The 24,601-nt window shown below is 45.5% G+C and overlaps 1 protein-coding gene and 1 long non-coding RNA gene across 4 annotated transcripts in view; one reads left to right on the top strand and one right to left on the bottom strand.

Moving 5' to 3' along the window:
* Positions 1–11,772: 11,772 nt before the first annotated feature.
* LOC118898282 lies at positions 11,773–19,730 on the bottom strand. Its single transcript, XR_005020655.1, has 3 exons — positions 19,582–19,730; positions 13,590–13,680; positions 11,773–12,787 (listed from the first exon to the last, which is right to left on the bottom strand). It is a non-coding gene; the product is annotated as an uncharacterized LOC118898282 (long non-coding RNA).
* Positions 19,731–19,962: 232 nt separating this feature from the next.
* The window catches only part of TWIST2 (twist family bHLH transcription factor 2), a 50,101-nt gene continuing 45,462 nt past the window's right edge, over positions 19,963–24,601 (top strand). For 2 of the 3 annotated variants that reach the window (XR_005020710.1, XM_036858963.1), the window contains exon 1: positions 19,976–20,646. Coding sequence is in view for 2 of the 3 variants with exons in the window: in XM_036858963.1 (XP_036714858.1) it covers positions 20,129–20,611 (483 nt within the window). In the remaining variant the exon portion in view is untranslated. Of the gene's footprint in view, positions 20,647–24,601 lie in introns of all 3 variants that reach the window. The other variant, XM_036858962.1, reaches the window with a different exon arrangement.

Below are 24,601 nucleotides of genomic sequence, written 5' to 3' on the forward strand. Positions count from 1 at the left end.
AAAGCCAATTGCCTCGTGGGACAGGGGCTCCCCAGGCCAGACTTCAACCAGCAAAGCAAACAACATTAATGAAGCTGCAAACACCAAGCCATTCAGCCCCAGCACTTTGGGCTTATCCTAGGTGATTAATCCAGAAGGGAGCTGTAGTAGTTTCCCATGGCTGCCGTAACCAGTTACCACAAGTGTACAGGCTTTAAATAGCACAGTTGTATCACCTTATAGTTCTAGAAGCAGGAAGTCTGAAACGGGTCTCATGTGGCTAAAATCAAGGTGTCAGCAGGGTGCTCTTCCTTCTGGAGACTCCAGGGGAGAATCCATTTCTTTGTCTTTTCCAACTTCTAGAGGCTGCCTGCGTTCCTTGGCTCATGGCCACATTGCATCACCCAGCCTCGGCTTCTGTTCTCCCATTTCCACCTCTCTGACTCAGACCATCCTGCCTCCCTGTTATAAGGAGCTCTGTGATTATACTGGACCCACCAAAATAATCCTGGCTAATTTCCCCATCACAAGACCCTTGACTTAATCACATCTGCAAAATCCCTTTTGCCACAGAAGGCCAAGTATTCACTGGTTCTGGGGACTACAACGTGGACGTGTTAGGGGGCCATTATTCTGCTTCTGTAGGAACCGTGTTCTAAGCCAGAGGAGGGGGTGACATTCCTTCTGGGAGCGGAATCATGGGAAGTGAAGTTCTGTGTTAGTCATGGGACCCACCTGGGATCACTTGTGGAGAGGGAACAAGGTCATTAATGGAACAGCCTGGAAATCTCAAGGTAGTACATGTGAGAATGAAAATGGAACAGTATCTAACACCTACATCATGCTTCACTCTTTTGCATTATTTTTCTTAATCATTACAACAGCTTATTGGAGTATATACCATTATCATCCCAATTTACAGAAAAGGAAATTGAGGCTACAAAATGTTAAGTTACTTGTCCAAGATCACAACTCTGTGTACATCTGTCACAAGTGGTGGAGTCTGAATACAAATTGAGGCCTGAATGCTCATTTTCCTCTTTTTTGGTGACTTTAAATATATTGGAATCATGAAAGCAGAAGCCCTATCTAATGCAATAAGACAAGAAAAGGAAATAAAAAGTATATAGTATGGGAGGGAAGAGAGAAATCTGTCTTTGTTTGCAAATGACATGAATGCCAATGTAGAAAATCCAAAAGAATCTACAAAAAAAAAAAAAACCCTCTTGGAACCAATCATTGATTAATTATAACGAGGTTGTAGGATACAAGGAAGTCAATCACTTTCCTATACACCCACCATTGAACAAGTGGAATTTTAAACTGAAAACACAATACCATTTACATTAGCACCCCCCAAATATGAAATACTTAGGTATAAATCTAACAAAATATGTACAAGATCTATATGAAGAAAACTTTGATAACAGAAATCTAAGAACTAAATAAATGGAGAGATAGTGCATGTTCATAAATAGGAAGACTCAATATGGTGATGATGTCAATTCTTCCCAAGTTGATCTATGGATTCAAAGCAATCCTAATGAAAATCTCAGCAAGTTATTTGGTGCTTATTAACAACTGATTTTACAGTTTATATGCAGAGGCAAAAAACCCAGAATAGCCAGCACAATATTGAAGAAGGACAAAGTTGGAGGGCTGACATTACTCAATTTCAAGACTTACTATAAGGCTATAGGAATCAAGACAGTGTCTTACTGGCAAAAGAATAGACAGATAGATCAATGGAATAGAAGGGGGAGCACAGAGAGTCTCCATAAATATAGTCAACTGATCTTTGATAGAGGGGTAAAGGAAGTACCAATATGATGGAGCAAAGATAGTCCTTTCAGTAAACAGTGCTAGCACAATTGAACATCCACAGGCAAAAAAACCTGGACCTAGGCACAGGGCTTATACCCTTCACAAAAATTAACTCGAAGTAGATCGTAGACCTAAATGTAAAATGTAAAACTTTGAAACTCCTAGGAGATAAAATAGGATAAAACCTAGATGACCTTGGGTATGGTGATGACTTTTTAGGTACAACACCAAAAGCACCATCCATGAAAAAAAGAATTGACATGCTGGACTTAATTGAAATTAAAAACTTCTGCCCTGCAAAAGACAATGTTAAAAGAATGAGAAGACAGACCACAGACTTGGAGAAAATATTTGCAAAAGAAACATCTGATAAAGGACTGTTATCCAAAATGTCCAAAGAACTCTTAAAATTCAACACTAAGAAAACAGTCAACCTGATTGAAAAATGGACCAAGATCTTAACAGACACCTCACTAAACATGTACTGGTGACAAATAAGTAGAGATGCTCCCTACACAGGTCATCTGGGAAATGCAAATTTAAACAACAATGAGATACCACTACACACCTATGGTCAAAATCTGGAACTCTGGCAACACCAAATGTGGCTGAGGACGTGGAGCAACGGGAACGCTCATTCATTGCTGGCGGGAATGCAAAACAGTACAGCCGATTTTGAAGACAGTTTGACAGTTTCTTTAAAAACTAAGCATACTCTAACCACAGGATCCAGCAAACACACTCCTTGGCATTTACTCAGAGGGGCTGAAAACATGTTCACGCAAAAACCTGCACACAGATGTTTATAGCAGCTTTATTCATAATTGCCAAAAAGTCCTTCAGTAGGTGAGGGGACAAATAAAAAAGGAATGAGCTTTCAAGCAATGAAATGACATGGAGGAAACTTAAATGTGTATTACTAAACAAAAGAAGCTAATCTGAGAAGACTACATACTGTATGATTCCAACTTATGCTATTCTGGAAAAAAAGCAAAACTATGGAGACAATAAAAGGATCAGTGGCTGCTGGGGGTGGGGGAGGGGTGAGTAGGGGGAACACAGATGATCTTTAGGGCAGTGAAAATAACTCTGTATGATACTATAATGATGGATACATGTCATTATACTCTTGTCCAAACCCGTGGAATGCACAGCACCGAAAGTGAACCTTATGTAAAGTATGGACCTTTGGGTAATTATGATGTGCCCCTGTAGGTCCATCAGTTGTAGCACGTGTGCCACTCTGGTGGGGAATGTGGATAATGGGGGAGGCTGTGCGTGTGGTGGGCAGAAGGTATATGGTAATTCTCTTCCTCTCAATTTTGTTGTGAGCCTAAAACTGCTCTAAAAAATAAACTTACAAAATAAAAGAATTGTGAAAGCATCCTTTCATTTTTCATTATTGCTTTCCAATGCAAAGTCCTTACTGGAAGGAGTCTTCAGGTTCAGACCCTCAGATACTGGAATGAAGCACTTTGCCTGGGATGCAAAGATCTTTCGCCCATGATTCATGATGCCAACAATTTCCTGCTGATTCCTCTAAGTTTAAATCAGTTTGACAATACGCATTTGCTGTTTCATGTGTTCTTCAGATCCAGTCTCTTCACAGGACCATGCTTCATGATGTAAGCCCCAGACAATGCAAGTCTGTAAAGTATGATTAATGTGCCATGTGTCAGAGAAAGGATCAAAGGTTGTGTGTGTGCGTGCTCTAATATGGTAGGATGTCCTTCCAAAAGTTCAGGGCTCTGGGGCTCCCTTCCCTACAGAGAAGAGGAGGGGGGAACACAACTCCACTGAACAAAAGAGTCAAAGGAAAATGTACATCGTATGAAACATTTTTATGATCCAAAAAGATAAGGAATGCCGGAATGAAGAGAAGGAAGGAGCCAAAGGATAAGCGTGAGTTGTCATGTGACCAGCACTAAGCACCCTTCTCTGTTCATCTGGAAAGAAGTAAAGATGCTCCATGGCTCCTGGGTCTGTACAGAGCCCCAACTCACAGCCACCCTTGACATCCAACAAGTATGGATTCCAGGATAAATCCTCAAATGTGTGGGCCAGCTGTCCCATTCAACGCAGACTCTACATGTGAAAGTTCTGCTTCCCTGGGCTCTGGCCTCATCGTGGCAGTGCTGGGCTAGCCCACGCTCAGGTCCAGGAGAAGCCGGGCCACTTGAGTCAGCCCCCAGGAAGGTACCTTGAGACAGGGTGGACCAAGTAGGACCCTTCCCCAAGGCTGCTTCCAAGAAAAGCGTCATGGCCAAGGAGGGTGAGGGTCAGCGCTGAGCAGTCATTGCTCAGGGTGAGGATGGGACCAAGCAAGCGGTTGGGGGTTTGGAGAACACAGGAGCAGTGCGGGGGGGCAAGATGCATGGCTGAGCTGGGTCACCTGATCCCCTAGGAGAAAGGTGCCTGTTTAATTTACTGTCCAAAAAGTGACACTATTGAGAGTGAAAGAGAGTGCTCTAATAGGCACACTGGGATGTGTGATTTGCACCCGCTGTGATGCGTGCTGTGGGTGGAAGGGGAGGTCAAGGTCAGCACTGGCGACCTCTCTGGATGTGCCTGTCTCACCTACCACACAGGCAGAGAGAGACATGACTCGTCTGTGTGGGTCCTGGATAGGACAAAGGGCGCACAGATATGATGATGTTAGATTCCACATGGGGAAGAATTTTCACTGGGAAAACTCCAGGAGTCCTACCTTTGAGAATTTACAAATTAGTTCCCCCTAAGCCTTGGAAGACTATCAGAATTATTCTGACAAAGAGATTCATGAGATGCAAGTTGAGTATAAGCTCTGGTAATAAGTGATGTGAAGGACAAGCTAGACACTTCTCCTGACCACAAACAGCCATGAACTGGCGAGGCCACCACGCTGCATGTGTTTATATGTCTAGAACGGTGACCAGCGGGGGAACAGCAGCCAGGAGACATCACTGGGAAAGGCTTTGAGGGGAGTTCTGCTTCTGCTTAGGTTGTAAAAAGCTGCCAGGGACCATTGCTCCTCTTCTGACCATGAGAAGGAGCTGGAAAATCTACAAGATCATTATGTTCCTTTAGTTCCTAAAGAACTGGAGTCACAAGGCCACAGAGAAACTAGATTCCACGTGTGACAAACCCTCTGAGGAGAGGGGGACCACATGAATTACCCCATGTTTGGTGGAGCATAAAAAGGGGTAGTTACCATACAAGCAGGCAAAAAGAAACAGCTGAAAGTCAATGATTTCTCACATGCTGAATATGGGTGCATTAGATTGAATGGTGATCCTCAAAAGCTATGTCCAAGTCCCAATCCCGGGAACCTGTTACCTTACTCGGAAAAGGGGTTTCTGCAGATGTAAGTGAAGGATCTTGAGATGAAATCAGCCCAGATTATTCAGGTGAGTCCTAAATCTAATGACAGGTTTTCCTATAAGAGATGCACAGAGAAGACAGACACAGAGGCAGAAGTGATGTGAAGCAGCCGCAAGCCAAGGATGCCAGCAACCGTAGAAGCTGGAAGAGGCGAAGAGACAAAATCTCCCCTAGGGCCTCTCTAAGGAGGACTTCTGTCCTCCAGAACTGTGAGAGAATACACTTCTGTTGTTTTTTTTTTTTTTAAAGGTTTTGCATTTTTGTTTTTTAATTTATTTTATTTATGGCTGTGTTGGGTCTTCGTTGCTGTGCGAGGGCTTTCTCTAGTTGCGGCAAGCGGGGGCCAATCTTCATCGCGGTGCGTGGGCCTCTCACTATCGCGGCCTCTCTGGTTGCGGAGCACAGGCTCCAGACGCGCAGGCTCAGTAATTATGGCTCACGGGCCCAGTTGCTCCGCGGCATGTGGGATCTTCCCAGACCAGGGCTCGAACCCGTGTCCCCTGCATTGGCAGGCAGACTCTCAACCACTGCGCCACCAGGGAAGCCCACTTCTGTTGTTTTAAACCACCAAGTGTGAGGTAGTTTGTTACGGCAGCCCTAATCAGCTAATACAGTGGGCTTACATGACAGCTCAGCATCCTTGGCAATTCTAGACACAAGGGGAGTCTGCACTCAACGTTTTTCCATGGGTCTTTACCAAGTACTTTCAAGAAAGATGGAGGGCAGGGAAGGAGACCTCGGAGGGTCTGTCTCAGTGGCGCACAGGCATGAGACCCTGCTTGCTTCCTTCTTTATTATGGAGCCAAAGCCAAGCTGGGGGAGGGCCAGCCCCCAGGGCCCAGAAAACATGCTCTACCTCTGAGAAAAGAAAGAAGCCAAGGCTATCTCCCTCGTAGGAGGAGCTGAACCCAGCTCAAGCAGGGTGCTGCACCTCAGGCAGAAGTCTGCTTCTCAGGGCAGGAGGAGGATGAGGAAACTCTCTCCCACCTAAGACCCTCCCCCCCCCCCACTAAGAAAGCAGGGTTTGGCTGTCACGAGGGAAGCGCAGGAATGTTGAGACAGCCTCATTCCTGAGACCTAGATGCACAGCCAAGGCTGAGACTAGAGCAAGAGAACTGAGAAAATTCTCTGGACCCTGCCACAATGTGTGCATCCCAGACAACCACTGGCAGAGGGTCAAGAATGTGGGGAGATCTCCTCTTTATGGTGTAGAAGTACAGGGAAAACAGAGCTGAGGGTGAAGCAGGAACATGGAGGAAAAGCCTACAGCACTCCAGGCCCAAAGTAAAGACAGGGAAGAAGCACTCCTCCAAGGAAGAAATTCAAAGTCCATAGTCACTAACGGGAGCCCTAGCAACAAAAACTCCACACCCAACTCAACTATGGAACAGAATGACTCAAATCCCACAACAACAGTCTGTCAGAAGATGCATGCCCATTTCCAGGCATAAATACTATTTGGCTCAGTCTCTGCTGTTCTTTTGCATACAGTGTCCCAAATTTAAAAAAAAAAATTTTTTTTTTTTGAGATACACAGAAAGACTATAAGAGATGACTCATTGTCAAGAGATAAATAATCAGAAAAACCAGACCCAGAGATGATTTAGATGTTGGAACTATCAGACAGGGATTTAAAATAACTGTAGTTAATATAATAAGTAACTTATTTAATATAATAAATAAGATGGAGGAGAAGGTAAAACAATGTGTCAGAACACATGAGAAATTTCAGCAGAGAAATAAAACCATAAAAAGGAGTCAAATGGAAATGCAAGAAAAAAAATTTTTTAACCTACCATATCAGAGATGAAGAATTCCTTCAACAAGCTTATCAGAAATGTGGACACAGCAGATTAAAAAAACTGTCACTGAACTTGAAGTTAGGTCAATAGAAATCATCCAAGCTGAGACACAAAGAAAAAAAAGAAAAAGCAGGAAAAAAAACCCCTCAAAAAATAGAACTGAGCATCCATGAACTGTGGGGAAATATGAAGCAAATAACATATGTAATTTTAGTCCCAAAATGAGAAGGGAGGGAGCAAGAGAATTGGGCAGGAGAAAGATTTGTATGTCAGTAGTTGATAATAGACAAAATTAAAGAAAAACAACAAACTAAAAATCAAAGAAGCTCAAAGTATCTCAAGCAGAATAAAAACAAGTAATGACACATCAAGATACATCATAGTCAAATATTTAAAAACCAAAGATAAAGATAAGATCTTGAAAGAAACTGGAGAAAAAAATATACATTGTATACAGAGGAACAAAGGTAAGATTACAGAAGACTCCTTGTCAGAGACCTTGTAAGCCAAATGAAAACAGAGAGACATTTTTTTGAAAGATTGAAGGCAAAAGTTGCTGTCCAATCTGAATTCTATAAACAATGGAAATGTCTTTCAAAAGAGAAAGCAAAACAGAGACTTTTTTTTAAGACCAATAACAACTGAGTTAATTCATTCCTCATCTGCTTTCACTACAAAAAATATTAAAGAAAGTTCTTCAGGCAGAAAAAGTATGATACAATGATGCCAGATGTATATCTGAGTCTACACAAATGAATGAAGAATGCCAGAACAGGTAAAGATGAGTAAATGTAAAATTATATTTGAATCTCTTTCAAACATGATCAACTGCCTAAAACACAAAAAGTAATGATATGGTAGGACTTAAAACGTATGTGGAATCAAAAGGTATGATAACAAAAGTACAATGAATAAGAGGAAAAAATGAAAATATACTCTTGTAAGTTTCATGCAGTAGTATGTGAAGTGAAAAATAGTATTTGAAGATAGATTGTGATAAGTTAAAGATGTCTATTGTAAAGCCTAGGACAACAACAGAGAGAAAGCGGTGGGAGAAGAAGAAATAAGCCAATTTAAGGTAGAAATGAATACACAAAATCATTTAATTAATCGGAAAGAAGACAAAAATAGGAACAAAGTACTGACAGAATAAATCGAAAACAAGCAAGACGTAGATTTAAATTCAGCTATGTAAATGGTTATTTTAAATGTAAATTCTCCATTTAAAAGACAGATTGATTGTAAAATTAGAAAGAAAGCGAGACTCAACTATATACTTAAAAAAAAAAAACCTTTAAGTATATTGACATAGAAAGATTAAAAGTAAAGAGATAGAAAAAAAATATATCATGCAAACACTAGTCAAAAGAAAGCTGAAGTGGCTATATTAGTATCAGAAACACTAAAATTTAGAACAAGGAATATTACAAAGAAAAAGAGGGACCTCATAAATTGATACATTAGCCAATTCATCAAGAAGGCGTAACAATCTTACTTGTGTTTGTCCCCACTAAGGGAGCCTCAACATACATAAAGCAAAAGCTGAGAGAACTAAAATGAGAAATGGACAAATCCACAATGGTAGCAGGAGATTTCAACACACCTCTCTCAGTAGTTGATACCAAAAAAATATACAAAAATTTAATAAGGCTGTAGAGGATTTTAAAAGATCAACCAATTTGACCTAATTGACATGCTTTAGAACACTACAATGTTATTTTCAAGTGTATACTGAATATTCACCAAGACAGGACATATTCTGAGCCATAAAACCAGTCACAACAAAATTTAAAAGATTGAAGTAGTACAAAGTATATTTTTTAAGTGCAAGGTAACTAACCCAGAAATCAATAACAGAACAATATCTGGAACCTCCCAATATTTGGTTATTAAACAATACGTAATCCAGTCAAAGAAGATGTACAAGACAAATTAGAAAAAAATTGGAGTTAAAAAGGGGAAAATACAATATATCAAAATTTGTAGGATGCAAGTACAGTAGTGCTTCAAGGGAAATTTATATTATTAACTTCTTATATTAGAAAAGAGGAAAGTTCCCAAATCAACTACCTAAGCTTCCAACTTAATAAACTACAAAAAGAAGGAAATTAAACCCACAGCAAGTAGAAGGAAGAATACAAAGATAAGACCAGAAGTAAACAACATAGAAACAGAAAAACAATAGAAAAAAATCAATGAAAGCATTAAATTGATTACCACTTATACAGACTGAATAAGAAAAAAAAGAGAGAATACATAAAGTACATATATTAAAAATAAAGCAGGGACTTCCCTGGTGGCGCAGTGGTTAAGAATCTGCCTGCCAATGCAGGGGACCCGGGTTTGAGCCCTGGTCCGGGAAGATTCCACATACCGTGGAGCAGCTAAGCCTGTGAGCCACAACTACTGAAGCCTGAGCGCCTAGAACCTGTGCTCCACAACAAGAAGACACTGCAACGAGAAGCCCATGCACCACAATGAAGAGTAGCCCCTGCTCGCCGCAACTGGAGAAAGCCCGTGCACAGCAACGAAGACCCAACACAGCCAAAAATAGATAAATAAATTAATTAGTTAAAAAAAAAAGAATAAAGCAGATACTACAGAAATTAAAGGAACAGTTAGAGAATGTTATTAACAACTTCACAGCAATAAAGTTTACAAGGTAGATGAAATGAAACAATTCCTTTAAAGACACAGGCTGTCAAAATTCTCCCAAGAAGAAACAGACAACCTGAATAACGCTACCTCTATTAGAGAAATTGAACTTACAGTGAATTGAACTTCTTTGGATTCTACACGGGAAAGTACAGACACAGATGGCTTCATAGGCTTATATTATCAAACATTTAAGAAAGAAATAATATCAATTCTATACAATGTCTTCTAGAAAATACAAGTGGAGGGAACACTTGCCAACTTATTTTATGAGGCCAATATTATCTTGATACCCAAACCAAGGAAAGATGTTACAAAGAATTAAAAAAAACACATTAGACATTAAAAACTCTTAACAAAATATTAGCAAATTAAATCCAGCAATACATATAAAGGATGATATATCATGTTTAAGTAGGATTCACCCCAGAATTGCAAAGTTGGTTCAACATCTAAAAATCAGTGAATGTAATTTGCCGTATCAACAGACTAAGAAAGAGAAAACAATATGATCAACTCAATGATGTAGAAAGAGGATTTGGCAAAATTCAACACCTATTCATTATAAAAATTCTAAACTAAAAATAGAAGGACATTTCCTCAACTTGATAAAGAGAATCTATGAAAACCTCACATCTAACATCATACTTGATGGCAAGAATCTGAACGCTTTCCTCCGATTGGGAAAAAGGCAAGGGGTTCTGCTCTCAGCATTTTTTTTTCTTTTTGGCATTGTATGGAGGTCCTACCCAGTGCAATAAGGCAAGAAAAAGCAATAAAAGGCACATAATAGAAAAGAATGAATGAAAACTTTTTATTCACAGACATGATTGTCTATGTAGAAATGCAAAATACAGAAATACAGAATAAAATTTACCATTAGAGACAATTAGCACATTCACAATGTTGTGCAGCCATTACCACAACCTAATTCCAGAATATTTTTATCATCCCAAATGGCAACTGTATACATATTAAACACTTCCTATTCTCCTCTGTTTTAAAATGTACCTGGGATTTGTTTCAATTCGGTATGGGAAGACACACAGAAATAGATATGACTGTCATGAAGGATGAAGTTTTTATACCCACAGATCCATAGAAACAGGAGGCAAGGCCACACGGGGAAGTACCAGGGGTGGTTAAGAGGCAGAAGAGAGGGAGAAATGTGGACGGGAGCCTTTATTGTGGTTTGTGTGGGACAGGCAAGGCAGGGCTGGGTAAGCAAGCTGAGCCAACTTCAGGTTAGATAGTGAAACACTTTGAGCAGCCGGGGCTGTAGAGGTGGTCACTAGTTGTTGGCAACTGGTCCTGGGGTGATTTAGGGCAGGGACTATGTTCCAGACTGATAAAATGAGTAGGGTTGGGGTTTGCACTCAGGATTAGTTGGTTTGCATATCAAAGGGATGTCCTCAGGCAAGCTGTTTGCTATCTCCAAGAATCCACTGACCCTGGGAGGGGCAATCCCTCTCTGGGTCCACAAGGCCCCAAGATGTCAAAGCATCATAAAATACAGAAAATAGAACACATGATTAATACACCCCCTCCTCCTAACCCTTGGCAACTACTAATTTGATTTCTGTCTCTATGGATTTGCCTCTTCTGGATATTTCACATAAATGGAACCATACAATATGTGACCCCTTTTTCTGGCTTCTTTTGTTTTGCATAACGTTGTCAAGGTCCATCCATGTTGTAGCAAACATCAGTATTTCATTCCTTATTTAAAAAAACTTTTTTATACAATTTTGAAAGGTTACTTTCTGTTTACAGTTATTACCAAACATTAGCTACATTCCTCAAGTTGTACAATGCGTCCTTGCGCCTCTCTTATGCCAGTAGTTTGTACCTCCCACTCTCCCACGCCTATATTCCTGTAGCCTGCTTCTTTTTTGTTATATTCACTAGTTTGCTGTATTTTTTAGATTCCATATATAAGTGATATCAAACAAGTACTTCATTCTTCTTTAAGACTAAATAATATTCCATTGTATGGCTATACCATGTTTTGTTTATCCACTCATCCATCGATGGACATTTGTGTTGTTTCCATATTTTGGCAATTGTGAATAACTCTGTTATGAACATTTGTGTACAAGTTTTGTTTGAACACCTGTTTTCAATTCTTTGGAGTATATACCCAAGGGTGGCATTGCTGGGTCATGTGATCATTCTATAATTAACTTATTAAGAAATCACCAGATTTCTCCACATCCTTACCAATACTTGCTAGTTTTCTGTTTTTTGTTTGTTTGTTTATTTTGTTTTTTATTATTATAGCCATCTGCAGCTGGTCTTTTATACATTGTTGGTGGGAATGCAAAATGGTCCAGCCATTGTAAAACAGTTGGGCAGTTTCTTCTGAAGTTAAGCATACACTTACATAGGACTCAACAACCCCACTCCTAAGTATTTACCTGAGAGAGACGAAAGCATGTCTAAACAATGACTTGAATGCAGCTTTATTCATAATCACTGAAAGCTGGAAACAACCCCAATGTCCATCAACTGACAGATGGATAAACAAATTGTAGTGTCTCCACACAACGGAATACTCAGCAATAGAAAGAAACAAACTATAGATGCATGCAACAGTGTGGACGAATCTAAAAAGCATTATTCTAAGTGTAAAAAGCCAGACACAAAGGGCTATGTCCTGTACAACTTCGTTTTTATGACTTTCTGGAAAAGGCAAAACAGGAACATAAATTAGATCTGTGGGTGCCAGTGGCTGGGGAGGGGGAGGTGACGGACTGCAAAAGGCACAGGGGAACTTTTTGGAGTGATGGAAATGTTTTGCACAGTTGTCAAAAGGTATCACATTTTAAACTTAAAATGGGTGCAGTTTATTGCAGGTATGTTATACCTTCAAAAAAGAAGATAGGGACCCAGTTCTCCATCCCATACTTAGATCCGCTTTCTTGCCTTTGTATAGGGAATATACTTGCTTGCTGGCTGGGGATCTCAGTGTCTCAAGACATACAACAAGGGAGTCAAGAGGGTGGCGTGGTGCTGAGGGAAGCTGGGCCACTTCTCCACCCACCCCAGAAGCAAGCACAAGGCTGTTTTCTGTTTCTTGGGTTTGTTACTTGGTGTAATCAGCTCCTTCATCACCTTCTCTCCTCCTCCTTCACCTTCCTCTTCATTGAGTTGACCATTTTCCTTCACTTTGAGCATAAAGAAAACATCTAGTTATTTGAAGGTTCCCATCATGTGCATTGTTATTGATTATATACCAAAATTTTACTCGTGGAATTTAAAAAATAACAATATTCCAGATTTTTTACACGACTTTAAAAATGGAAAATGAGTAAAAACATTTTCTTCCTCTTAAATTGCAAACCTCTCTACAGCCAAAATATGAGCGATTGTGATCCAAGCTGCTCAGCCATGAGTTAGCAGGGTTTCAGAATGGACCCAGGGTATAGGAGTCCCACCCAAAAGATGGACCACATACCTACAAAATATTTCCTGTGTGACCCAGGGAAATAAAGGTGACACTTGCATCCTTTGATACTAGTGTTCATTAACTTTTCCTCCAGGGGGAAAAAAGTATCCGTCAAAAAACTAAAATAAAGCTAGTTTCCCTTTATATTCAGAGTTCAGATAGTGTCTCCTCGGAGTTCGGAGTCCAGTGTGAGGCCCTTTTTGAAGAGGGGTAAGGAAAAGTCAGCAGGGCCGGAAGAGGGAAGGCAGAATCGGAGGGAGAAGCCTGGAGCCAGCAGGCCTCACGCCCCCCACCGGCTTCCAGCCCGAGGGAGCCCAGCGCCCTCCCCGGCACTTTCACCCGTGATGAGGGGAAACTGAGGTACACCTGGGTTGTTATTTATCCATCTTCCCTAAAGTAGAAGATGAAGAAATGAAGTAGGAAAATGGAGTCAAGCAAAATAATTAAAAACCTTCTAAATAATGTGTAGCCTGGAGAAGTTACATCTCACCCCTTATCCCTACGTAAACACACACACTCACATTTTCCTCTTTAAACAAGGACAGCCAATCGCTCTGTGTCCCGGTCACTTGGGAGAGCTCTGTGCCCACTTCCCCACCGCTCTGGTGACCTCTATAAAAGAGAAATTTGCCATACACCCTGAAGTGTTTCCCCCAGAAGACTTCTTTGATGAGCTTTTATACTTAAGATATAACCAGAGTTTTAACACACGCACGTTTAATTCCAAATTTATTCTTTGAAACATTTGAGGTCAAATCTGTATGTTTATTTAGATAGGTGTTCAGGACTTTTTCAGTCGAATTTTCAACTTGTGCAATTAAAGTTTTCTGAAGAATATTTTAAAACATGTATACAGTTTTAAGATCTGCTAAAACTCAAGTGTCACATGGAAGAGAGAGCATAATTTCTAATTATAAAGTATTGGGGAACGATAAATTCACATGACCTTTTCAGGAAAGTTTATGACCAGGCCACAACAGGACAGGGGCTTTATGAGGGGTCAGGGCATGTGTGGTCACCAAGGCTCCCGTGCACATTACTTAGACAGATTAAAGGAAATCACGGTCCCCAGGTTCTGGAAGTACCCACCCTGGCCCCGGTCTTTCTAAAATGCCACAACGTGTCCAAGTGTGACACGAAGCTTAAGTTCCCCAACCCGGATATCAGTTTCTGAAAACAGAACCTAGACCTTGTCGTGTTAAGGGAACCTCACGCAACTTTCACTCCAACCCATTATTTCACAGAGGGGAAACTGAGTCCCACTGAGACGAAGGGACTAAGCCAAGCTCATCCTCTGGTCAGTCACAGAACACTGAACCCTCATTCCTCCTCATCCTGTTCTTTTTCTGCCCCTGCACAGACTGGACGTGGCTGGGTTTTACCTTTTTTTCTTACGAGATGGAGCAGTGTTTAAATTGCATGTCTCCCTGTTCCCAACTGGTAAACCTAAAAGTGAAAACATAACTAGATACAGCAAGAGGAAAAATGGGTGAATGCAACCTCCCCAGCTGGCTGTCACTTTCCAACTTCTCTCGAAGTAAAAGTCGGTCATCACATCTTTCCTTAGAACTCTCCTTCGGTTCCCATTGCCTTCAGAAGGAAATCCAAACTCGGTCATTGGTCCTATGAGAGCCTGGCCCCAACATTCCTCGCCGGTGCCACCACAATGTACACGCCTTGCTCATGGGCCCAGCATCTCTTCCAGGGAGAACCTCCCCAATCTCAGGGCCCCCAGGCCCCCAGCCACATGGTGGAAGTCCAGCCAGTCAGGGTTCCATGCTTACCTTCTCTGCTGGAGCAAGAGGAGAAAACTGTTTAATTACTGTTGCCATCCCAGGATAATATGACCCTGAAGTGTCATGCCTGTCATCCTCAGGCACAAGGGGGAGGGCAGAGTGAGGCTTGTACTAAGACAGAGTGAGGCTCACATATAGAGGCAAGCAGAGCTGCAGGGTGGAGAGGGAAAAGAGAGACACAACATCATTGAAACTCCTGGATCCAGCTAAGCCTGAAGCCAGCCAGAGCCTGAGCTTCGCAAGTAGTGAAGAAATTCCTTTTCTGTTAAGCAGGTACAGATTGTGTTTGTATCATCAGCAACCAAGAGAGTGCTGGCCACTGATCCCCTGAGCTCCCAGGTGCAGGGACCCACCCATTATGGGGACACCCATGACTCTTTCACCCCGTGGATCTCGACACATTCTCATCTCTCCTGGTAGACTTGCTCCCCCTTTGCTGATGTCTTTCCCAGCACCCCAGACCTGCCAGGCTCTCCCTTCTCAGCCTTCCCTCAGCCCGGGTCCAGCACACTCCACTATACCCCTCAATGTGCTGCATTGCGAAGTCTCTGCTGCCTGGGTCCTACCCCACTGCTTAGCATGGCATGAACCACACAGTCAGTGATAATGAAAAGGCCTGCACTAATACTCTTCTGTCTTCCATTAATTCCTCCCTCCAGTGTCCAATAAAGTGCGTGTTTTTATTAGAGTGTAACCATAAGTCCTCTTATCTCTCCACCCATCAGAGTCAACAGGATCTGCTGGGCTCCACTGGAAAGTGCAAAGTTTGAAGAGCAGTGGGGGAGGGAAGGACAGGGCGGAAGATGTAAGTGACAGATTTTAAGATTAAAAACAAACAAGACAGGACGGTGAGAACTTAAAGGAACTATCTGAAAGGAGTGGGGGGCTGGGGAGAGAAAACAAGCCTTCCTGAGTCATGAATTCTAGTCAAGCTAAATTAAATCCAGCTACTCCTAGAACCACAGTGGATGACAGCCTCTCCCAATCCACCGTGGTGGGAAACTCCTGGGCAGTAACACGATCCCAGCAGGACCAGGAGTCCCTGAAAGCTTCCTTGCTCTCTGATGTAAAAAGATGCACCGCGTTTATCTTGTACACGTCTTGCCCCAGACCTTAAGTCAGCCATTTCTTCAAGGAGAGACCGCCATATGGACACCAGTGGTGTGCACTGCCCCTGCGTCACTCAGTGCTTCTGTGCTTTTTCGATGGTCAGGGTCAAGAAATACATTGTTGAAGAGGAAATACATTATGAGCTCATACTGATGTTTCCAACAGATTTAGAAAGCCATGCTCTTACCTAACTTCTTTCATTTTATATTTGTATCTCTCTTCTTTTAGGGTGGAAATCTCGATTCCCAAAGATGTAAACATAATAACTTGCTTTAGCTCACAGTTTCAGAATGACAGCAGCAATACTGTTACTAGAACTATGAATACTGAAAACAGATTAAGCCTTTATGCGGTTCTTTTCTCTCTCCTTTACAGTCTATCCCTCTAGGGATGGATACAGTCAAATCACAGCGTTTAAAGTGATCTTAAATTATTTCTGTCTGCATGGTTAAGCCACCAAGATGATACAAAATTAGGTACATCTGTCTGATTTTGCTTTTGACTTTTTAGGGATTTCTATTTTTTTCTCATTTTGGTTTAATTTTTTTTTTTTGGTTTAATTTTTAAATAATTATGTGAAACATTTATATGGTTTCAAAGTCAAATCTACAAAACAAGGTTTATGCAGAGGAGCCTGGCTTCTGTCCCAGACCCCTACACCTTGTTCTCTCTCTCTCCCATTCTTTTTAGGCCATGGTTGATCCTTCTGGTGTTGTTTTTATTTTTATTTATTTTTCATTTTTATTTTTAAAAATTTATTTATTTATTTTTGGCTGCATTTGGTCTTCGTTGCTGCGCGCGGGCTTTCTCTGGTTGCGGTGAGCGGGGGCTACTCCTCATTGCGGTGCGCGGGCTTCTCATTGCGGTGGCTTCTCTTGCTGCAGAGCACGGGCTCTAGGTGCGTGGGCTTCAGTAGTTGTGGCTCACGGGCTCTAGAGCGCAGGCTCAGTAGTTGTGGCGCACGGGCTTAGATCTTCCCGGACCAGGGCTCGAACCCGTGTCCCCTGCATTGGCAGGCGGATTCTTAACCACTGTGCCACGAGGGAAGCCCCCTGGTGTTGTTTTAAAACTGAAATTGGTATATATTCCATGTGAAAAAAAAAAATCATAGCATGAGTTTGTTGCTGATTTGATCTTAAAGGCATTAATAAACGTGTGGCAAAGTCCCATATTATTCCCACATTACAAGTGAGAGATGTCAAGAAAGCAAGGCACCCTGGGAAGAGCCCTAGCGTTCATCTTCTACACTATGGTCCACAGTCGGGGTGTCTCAGAGTTCTTTGGCAGAGAACAGGGCCCACACTGGCTAGTTTATGCAGGAAACAACTTATTAGGAAATATGACAGAATTGCAATGGAGCTGATAAACAGACTCTAGCTAGAGCTTTTGCGACCGACTTGCAAACCATACTGCAGGCTTGGAGCCACTGCCTCACTGTACCAGGAAAACAGTGATTCCAGAACCAGCCTGGAATCAAGCAGCTACTGCTCCTGCCCCGGCTGCCAGCTCCCAGGCTTGCTGGGTTCCACTCCAGAAAAGGATTGCTTTTCCCCCTGCCTCTAGATGTGACCAGACACTGCAGTGCCGGGAGCAACCAAACATCTCCACCCCTGGACTTAACAAGGACGGGGCAGAGCCATGGCCTTCTTCCCTTCCACATCCCACAGGACTGCCTCTTGCAGACCAGGGCTGCCAAAGTCTGAGAAAGGTCATTTGTAGCTTTTCAACTCCTGCAATTCAGGAAGGATCTGTAGAAGGATGGAAAGGAGAGTGGGCACCCGTCCACCATATACAACTGCACACTGGAGGAACCATCCTTTTAAGCCTTGTCGTGGTAACATTAGACGTTCAAGGCAAGGGTCTAACTGTTATTAATGAGGTCTTGTCCTATGCCCTCTTGAGCGATTTTTCAAAGGGAAATTTCTAAAGGGGATTTTCCTACAGGAGAATCTTACCTGTAGGTGATCTGTGCCTGGGATATCCGGTGTCAGCCCCTTGTAAGCCCAACTCCACCCTGTTGCTGTGGCTCAGGCAGGTGATCGGCTCTTAGAGGGGACTTCCAGAACTTGTCCTCATGCCCATGGGCAGTAGGGCAGACAGAGTGGGCTGGAGCAGCCTACAAGGCAGGCTTCTCTCCTCCTTACACGCTCTCTGGGTTCAAGGGCAGGGGGAGGGGGAGGGATGTCTCTGGGCTTATGTAAGCTGGGCGGGAAACGAGGGTCTGGGCCCTCGGTCTCCGCAAACTGAGTGACACACGGAGTTGGTAATGAGCAGCAAGTCGCTGCTGTTCCCATAAGGCGCAGGCCCTTCGGACGCGCAAAGCCTCGGGAAGGCTGGGCCCCAGCGAGGCCAGGACGCTCCCCAGGCCCCTCTCGCTCTCTCTTTTGTTCCTTAAGTTTTTATTTTAGATTTTTTAAAGAGACACGGAAAGCTATTTTGCTCCGCCGGATAATCTGAGCGCCATACCAGAGCTGGAGAAGGGGGTGGTCAGGCGAGGCGGGCTGGGCGCGGCGACTCCCAGGACCCCGTAGTCTTAGGATCCTGTAGTTTTCAGATCGTGAAGCCCGCGGGTGGGGAAGAAACTGCAAACCAACAGCGCTCTGACGCAGCCACATTGTGCGCGGGCCTCTCCCCCCAGCTCCGTCTCCCATCGCTAACTGCGGGGGTGGGAAACGTCCCTCTGGGCCGCCCGGGCCGCACACGCAGCCGCTCGCCCTCGGGTTTCCTAACGCGGTGGGCGCGGCCCGGCCCCGCGGAGCAGCCGAGGCCCAGCCACGCCGGCCCCGAGTTCAACTGCAATAAAAGGGCCCAGCCCGCCCTTGATCAGGCGGCTCGCCTGACAGCCCGCTCAGGCCCGGGTCTAATTGAGCCCGGGTCACCTGGGAATAGGTTCAAAGGCATCCAGGCCGTAAACCACCTCCAGGCCCCGAGCCAGAACGGCCTGGCGAACAAAGAGCCCCCGAACCACTTCAAACGCGCCCGCGCTCGGCGTCCAGATGGCGCGGGGCCGACGTCCCCGGTGTCGCCCGCCGAGGCCGGGCCCCCGCTCTGCGGCCGCCCGGGCTGCCCTGCGGGCGCCCAGCGAAGGGGAGGCCGCGCGGCTCCCCAGACCGCCCTCTGTCCACAGCCGATTTGCGAAGCAGAGGGTGGGCCCCGAGGCTGGGGCCCGGTACCGCGGCCTAGCGGGCGCCCCCGCCCCGCTCTCGCACCCCCGGCGGGGCCAGGCAGGTGGGCGCGGTGGGCGCCGGGCGCTCCCGCGGAGGCTCGCGGTGGCGCTGAGGTTTTAACGCACTTAGAAGGACGGCCTACAAAGGCCGTCGGGGCCGGGGCTCCCCAGCAAGTTGGGGTGAGACACTCCCCCATACAACTGCTGGGCAGAGCAGGCCGCGTCTCCACGGATCCCCGCGGCGCGTGCGTGGAGAGCGGCGTCTCCAAGGGCACCCGCGTGTCCGTACGCCCGCGGTCTGGGCGCCGGGGCTACTGGCCCCGCACGTCCCCCACCCCTGGCCGAACGTGCGGGCCACGGCGCGAACTCGCTGTGCGCCCGGGAGCAGGCAAGGCGCACACTGGCCCGGGCGCCCCCGGGGGCTCCCCGCCGCGTCCTCACCTCCTGGGAGCGCATCCAGGGTAGGACTCGCCACCCGCACCCCTCGCGGCGCGGGAGAGACCCCGCAGCCCGGCGGGTTTCGATCTCCAGTTAAGGAGCAGACAAAGCCGGGTCGGCTGAGCCCAGGGCGCGGCGCGGCCGGAGAGCGGTCAGAGCCCGGGATGGAGGCGCGAGCGGCGCGCGAGGGCCCGGCACTCCCGGGTGCCCGCCGCGGCCGGGGCCTGAGGGGGAGGCAAAACTGAAAGTGCCGCGCCGGGGGGCGGGGGCGGCCAGCGAAGGCCCCAGAACTTGTCCTGCCCCCGGGCGCGGCGGCCAATCAGCGCGCCGCCCTCGCTCCTGACAACTATTTAGCAACCCAGCCCGGCTAGGGTTTCCAAAAAAGTTAGAATAACTTCCTCTCCCGGAGACCTCGGTTTTGCACAAGCCGGCCTTGAAATCAGAGCCTTTCGAGCAGCTCGGAGAGCGTGTGCTCGGCGACCGCGGACTTGGCCAGCGGCGCGCGCTCGGCGCCCGGCGCCCCCAGCCCCACGCGCGCCGGGCGGGCGCCATGGAGGAGGGCTCCAGCTCGCCCGTGTCCCCCGTAGACAGCCTGGGCACCAGCGAGGAGGAGCTCGAGCGGCAGCCCAAGCGCTTCGGCCGGAAACGGCGCTACAGTAAGAAGTCGAGCGAAGATGGCAGCCCGACCCCCGGCAAGCGCGGCAAGAAGGGCAGCCCGAGCGCGCAGTCCTTCGAGGAGCTGCAGAGCCAGCGCATCCTGGCCAACGTGCGCGAGCGCCAACGCACCCAGTCGCTCAACGAGGCCTTCGCTGCGCTGCGCAAGATCATCCCCACGCTGCCCTCGGACAAGCTCAGCAAGATCCAGACGCTCAAGCTGGCCGCCAGGTACATAGACTTCCTCTACCAGGTCCTGCAGAGCGACGAGATGGACAATAAGATGACCAGCTGCAGCTACGTGGCCCACGAGCGCCTCAGCTACGCTTTCTCCGTGTGGCGCATGGAGGGCGCGTGGTCCATGTCCGCCTCCCACTAGCGCCGCGCCACCCACGTCCGGACCGGCGCGCCAGGGTAGGTGCTGCGCGTGCGACGGGCGCCCTCCTCAGCGGGCGGGCCGCGGCGGCCAGGATGGGGTGCGCTTTTCCTCCTAGCAACAGACGGGGGTCGATCGGGAAGCTTCCAGGTGCCGGGGCACCCCTGTGGTTTTGTGCAATCTCCCAGGCAGTGTGTCAGTCGGGAACGTGCCGACTGGTGACAGTGGTATTTTCCGTCCTTGCTGCTGTTGGAGGTGGGGGTCTGTGGGTGACTGTCGGGGGAGTGGGCATCAGAAGAACTGCCCGGAGCCGGCCGGGACAGATCTGAGGACCAGCTACCCACTGCGTTCCTCGGAGCGGAGGCCGCCCGGGAAGCTGCCTGGGCCGGGCCGTGCCAGGCTCTGGCTTCGCCCCGTTCCCGGGGAGTGGCAGAGCGCGCTCGTCGTGCGGACACCCAGTTCTCCTCGACTGCTCTTGCAGGGCGTCCCGGCCCGCGCCTCGGGGACCCGGCCGTCGGCGCCCTGGCCCGCCCGGTGGGCGCAGAGGTGCGGACCGGCGGCGCCTGGGTTTGCCTGGGGAAGGCGGGAGGACGCTGCCCTGTGCTGGCGGCTCCGGGGCCGGTGCAGCCCGAAAGCCGGGGACCATCCGCGCCCCGAGCGCGGAGGACAGGGCCGAGGCTGAGGCGCGGAGATCGGAGCGCGGACACCGCCGCTGGGAACCCCGGCTGCCCGCAGGCAGGTGGAGTGGACCTCGGAGCTGGGAGTCTCTGGCCCCAGCCTTGAACCTCGAGAGTCTGGGAGGGGGCTCTGCCCGCGCTACGTCCGAGCGTTCGGCCCCGCAGGAGAGCGCGAGGGGTCCAGGCTGGGAAACAGGTTTGCGGGGAAAGGGAGGCGGTGCGACAGGGCCCGGCGCCGGAGAAGGCAAAGGGACACGGCTGCCGAGAGCACTGGGAGTTCTGGATTCCTCTAGTAGAGCGCTCAGGGCGTCCTGCACCGGCCCCTTTCCACCAGACACCTTGGAAGTCCCTTAGACAATGTCTAACTGCGGAGACGCTGTCCTGTCCTTTCCAGAAGGCTCTGTGACCATGCCTGTCTCAGACGATGGAGTGAAGGGTGGAGGATTTTTGGTGGAGAGAGAGCCGGGTTAAAAATCCTTCGTACTTGGTATGTTTTAGTTTCTCGCTCATCTTGCAGTGTTTTTATTCACGTCTCCACTTCACACAGAAGGAATTTAGATTAATCAAGAGCGTGCAGCCGCCCATTCTCCCAAGCATATCCATTTCTTTCCTGTGTGTTTTATAATATCTGCAAATGTTTTTGCTGTGGCTACGAAAGGCTGATCTAGCACAGGTGGATTTTATTTTATTTTTTTAGTTTTTATTTCTGTGCCACTGAAAATTCTTTGGGTGAAATAGGCCCCTAAGACGATAGTCATTTTATAGGCTTTTTAAAAAGAATTTTTAGCAGAGAGTAACTTACGGGGATCTTCTCCTATCTTTGTCAAAAGCAGATGGAAAGTGTCTCAATCACATATTTCCCTAGGAAAGAAAGTTTGGATTGGCCGAGTACTAAAATGCTACAGTGGGATAATACATTAATTCTGGTTTTTGCTGCCTAAATTATGAGCTTCCATTAGTTAATTCCATGTACCCTTTCTACCACACATAGTTTATAGCACATCTGAAATAAGAACAAACAGATGAGGAATGTCATCTTTTTAAAACGTACACATATATAGCTTTGTTTAAGGAAAAAGTCAACAGAATTATCATTAAGACTTCCCTCCAGAAAATTATTGAAAACAAAAGCAAGAGGTATTACCTTAATGCAAGAATTTCGTAGGATCTTTTAAAATTCATTTGAAAAGAATCGCATTCCTAAAACAGAGAATCAGACATAGAGCACAGTTAATGTTATATAAAAATAAAAGATATTACTTATAATGAATACATGAAAAGCATTAAGAGTTTTCTTGGAAAAAAGTCCCTGAAATGTAAGAGAAACACATTCAGCTGGAGAGCACATGATCTCCATGGAGCCCATTTATTTTTATTTTTCTGTACTTGAATATAACTGACTAGGTCTGATAAACCAGTTTCCTCAGGTGGATAGATACCCACTCTGTACAGAAAGAGAAGGGAAATGTGAAAATCTTTGACACACTGATGATCCTGGGCGCACCTTGCTTTTACTTATCAGGCATGTTCGACAAACTTTTGTATTCTTTCTGTTTTTAAGCTGTTAGTCTGTATGAGTATAAATACAGTCATAATTGGTTTGATTTCCTGAAAATGTTGCTCCGTGGCATTTGTTATTTATTTGTAACATTTTTAAGACGCATTAGGTATATGTATTAGTAAGGAATTTCTAGACCTTTCCATGAATTGTATGTGATTTTAGTGTCTATTGAGATATATGAGAAAAGCTGTGTCTAGACGAGCAGCAACCACATTAAACGCCGAAATTGTCCCTTGATATAAAGAGAAACACAGGGAAAATCAGAGTACTGCTGGTGCTAATGTTTATCCTGACTTTTTCCTTTGGCCTGGTATTTAAAAATACAAATACACAATAAATCAGGTGTCTTTGGACAGTCAGCAGGGTTCATCTAATCTGAAAATCTCCAAAGGAGTTTTCAGTTTTCTCGTTAAATGCCTGAGTCTTCGGTGCAGGGTTGGCGGGGCACCTGGCTGGGAGGGTGTGGGGAGGTGATGATTACTTATCAGACATTTTTCGTGTTCTCTGCTTTGTGGTTAAAGATGATATCTCTCTAACTTCTGCAATCTGCATAGATTTTCAGTAGGTTCCCATCCTCAAAATACTACCTTTTTCTCCCTAAGAACTTTCAGTTACTTTGGAGAACAGAGTAGGACCCTCTAACCATCCAGTATGTTTAAGCCTTTTCCTCTCTCCTGAAAATTGACTTTTTGGAAGTGTTCGTTAATGGCTAAATTCAGAATGCTAGCTGGTCGTGAAAGAAAATGAATTCCCTATGGTGAATGGAAATGCAGAATCCTTGGAGAGCTTTTGATTGGTCAGGGGAAGAAGTAGAATGAATGGCCCAGCTACTTGAAATATAAGTAATGTTTTGTTATAAAATGCCCACTGAAAAGATCTGATGTAGGGGCTGACCTCTGTTACGTGGGTATTGTTTCCTTAAATATTTGTAGTTACTCTTTAAATCTTGCAGGAAGCAGGTCTTGCTACCCATCTGGCCAGAGTGGGAGCTGGAGGCTTGGGACTTGGCGAGTAGCTGTTTGAGGTCATTTGAAATGTAGTACTTTACTGAGGTTTTCTGAAAGCTGTACTATTTTCAGACAAGTCTTGAACCTGAAAGAATTGAGTTTTCATCCTCTTTGCTTCACTATATTTTGGATAGACGGCACAGATGCCAGATTCCTTTCGCCTGGTGAAAAGATCATAAAGTAAACTCTTTCTGAGCAGAGCACCATAACTCATAACCGTAGTTTAAATCTGGGCTTAAAAAAAAAACAAATATTTTAATAAGCCAGTTTTAAAGGCTGAACTTTTATGACAGTTTTTAAGCTTAGTATTTATATTAATCTATTCTCACTGGTGTCTTTAAAAACCCTGTGAATGTATGCTGGAAAGTCTGTTTATGTTTGTGTCTTGTCCTGGGAAAGGATAAATGTGCTGCAAAAAGCAAACCAAATACAAAGCTTTCTGCTAGCAAAGAATTCACGGATGAGGCAATAAAATTCAAAGAAGAGATGAATACGTTAGTGTAGCCAAGAAGCAAAGCCATAAAGAAGACATAGAATCTAAGAGATACAGACATGGATGCATCCAAAGGTAAAGCCAAGATGAAACACTAAAAGCAGAAAATGCTTAAAAACATATTTCACATGGTCACCTGAGTCTACACATGTGATAAAACTGTATAGAATGAAACACACACACACATACACGCAGACACACAGGGGTGCATGTAAAACTGGCGACATCTGAATAAGGTCTGGAGAGTGTATCAGT

This window comes from Balaenoptera musculus, chromosome 7, assembly GCF_009873245.2.
Source record: "Balaenoptera musculus isolate JJ_BM4_2016_0621 chromosome 7, mBalMus1.pri.v3, whole genome shotgun sequence".
NCBI classification, from domain to species: Eukaryota; Metazoa; Chordata; class Mammalia; order Artiodactyla; family Balaenopteridae; genus Balaenoptera; species Balaenoptera musculus.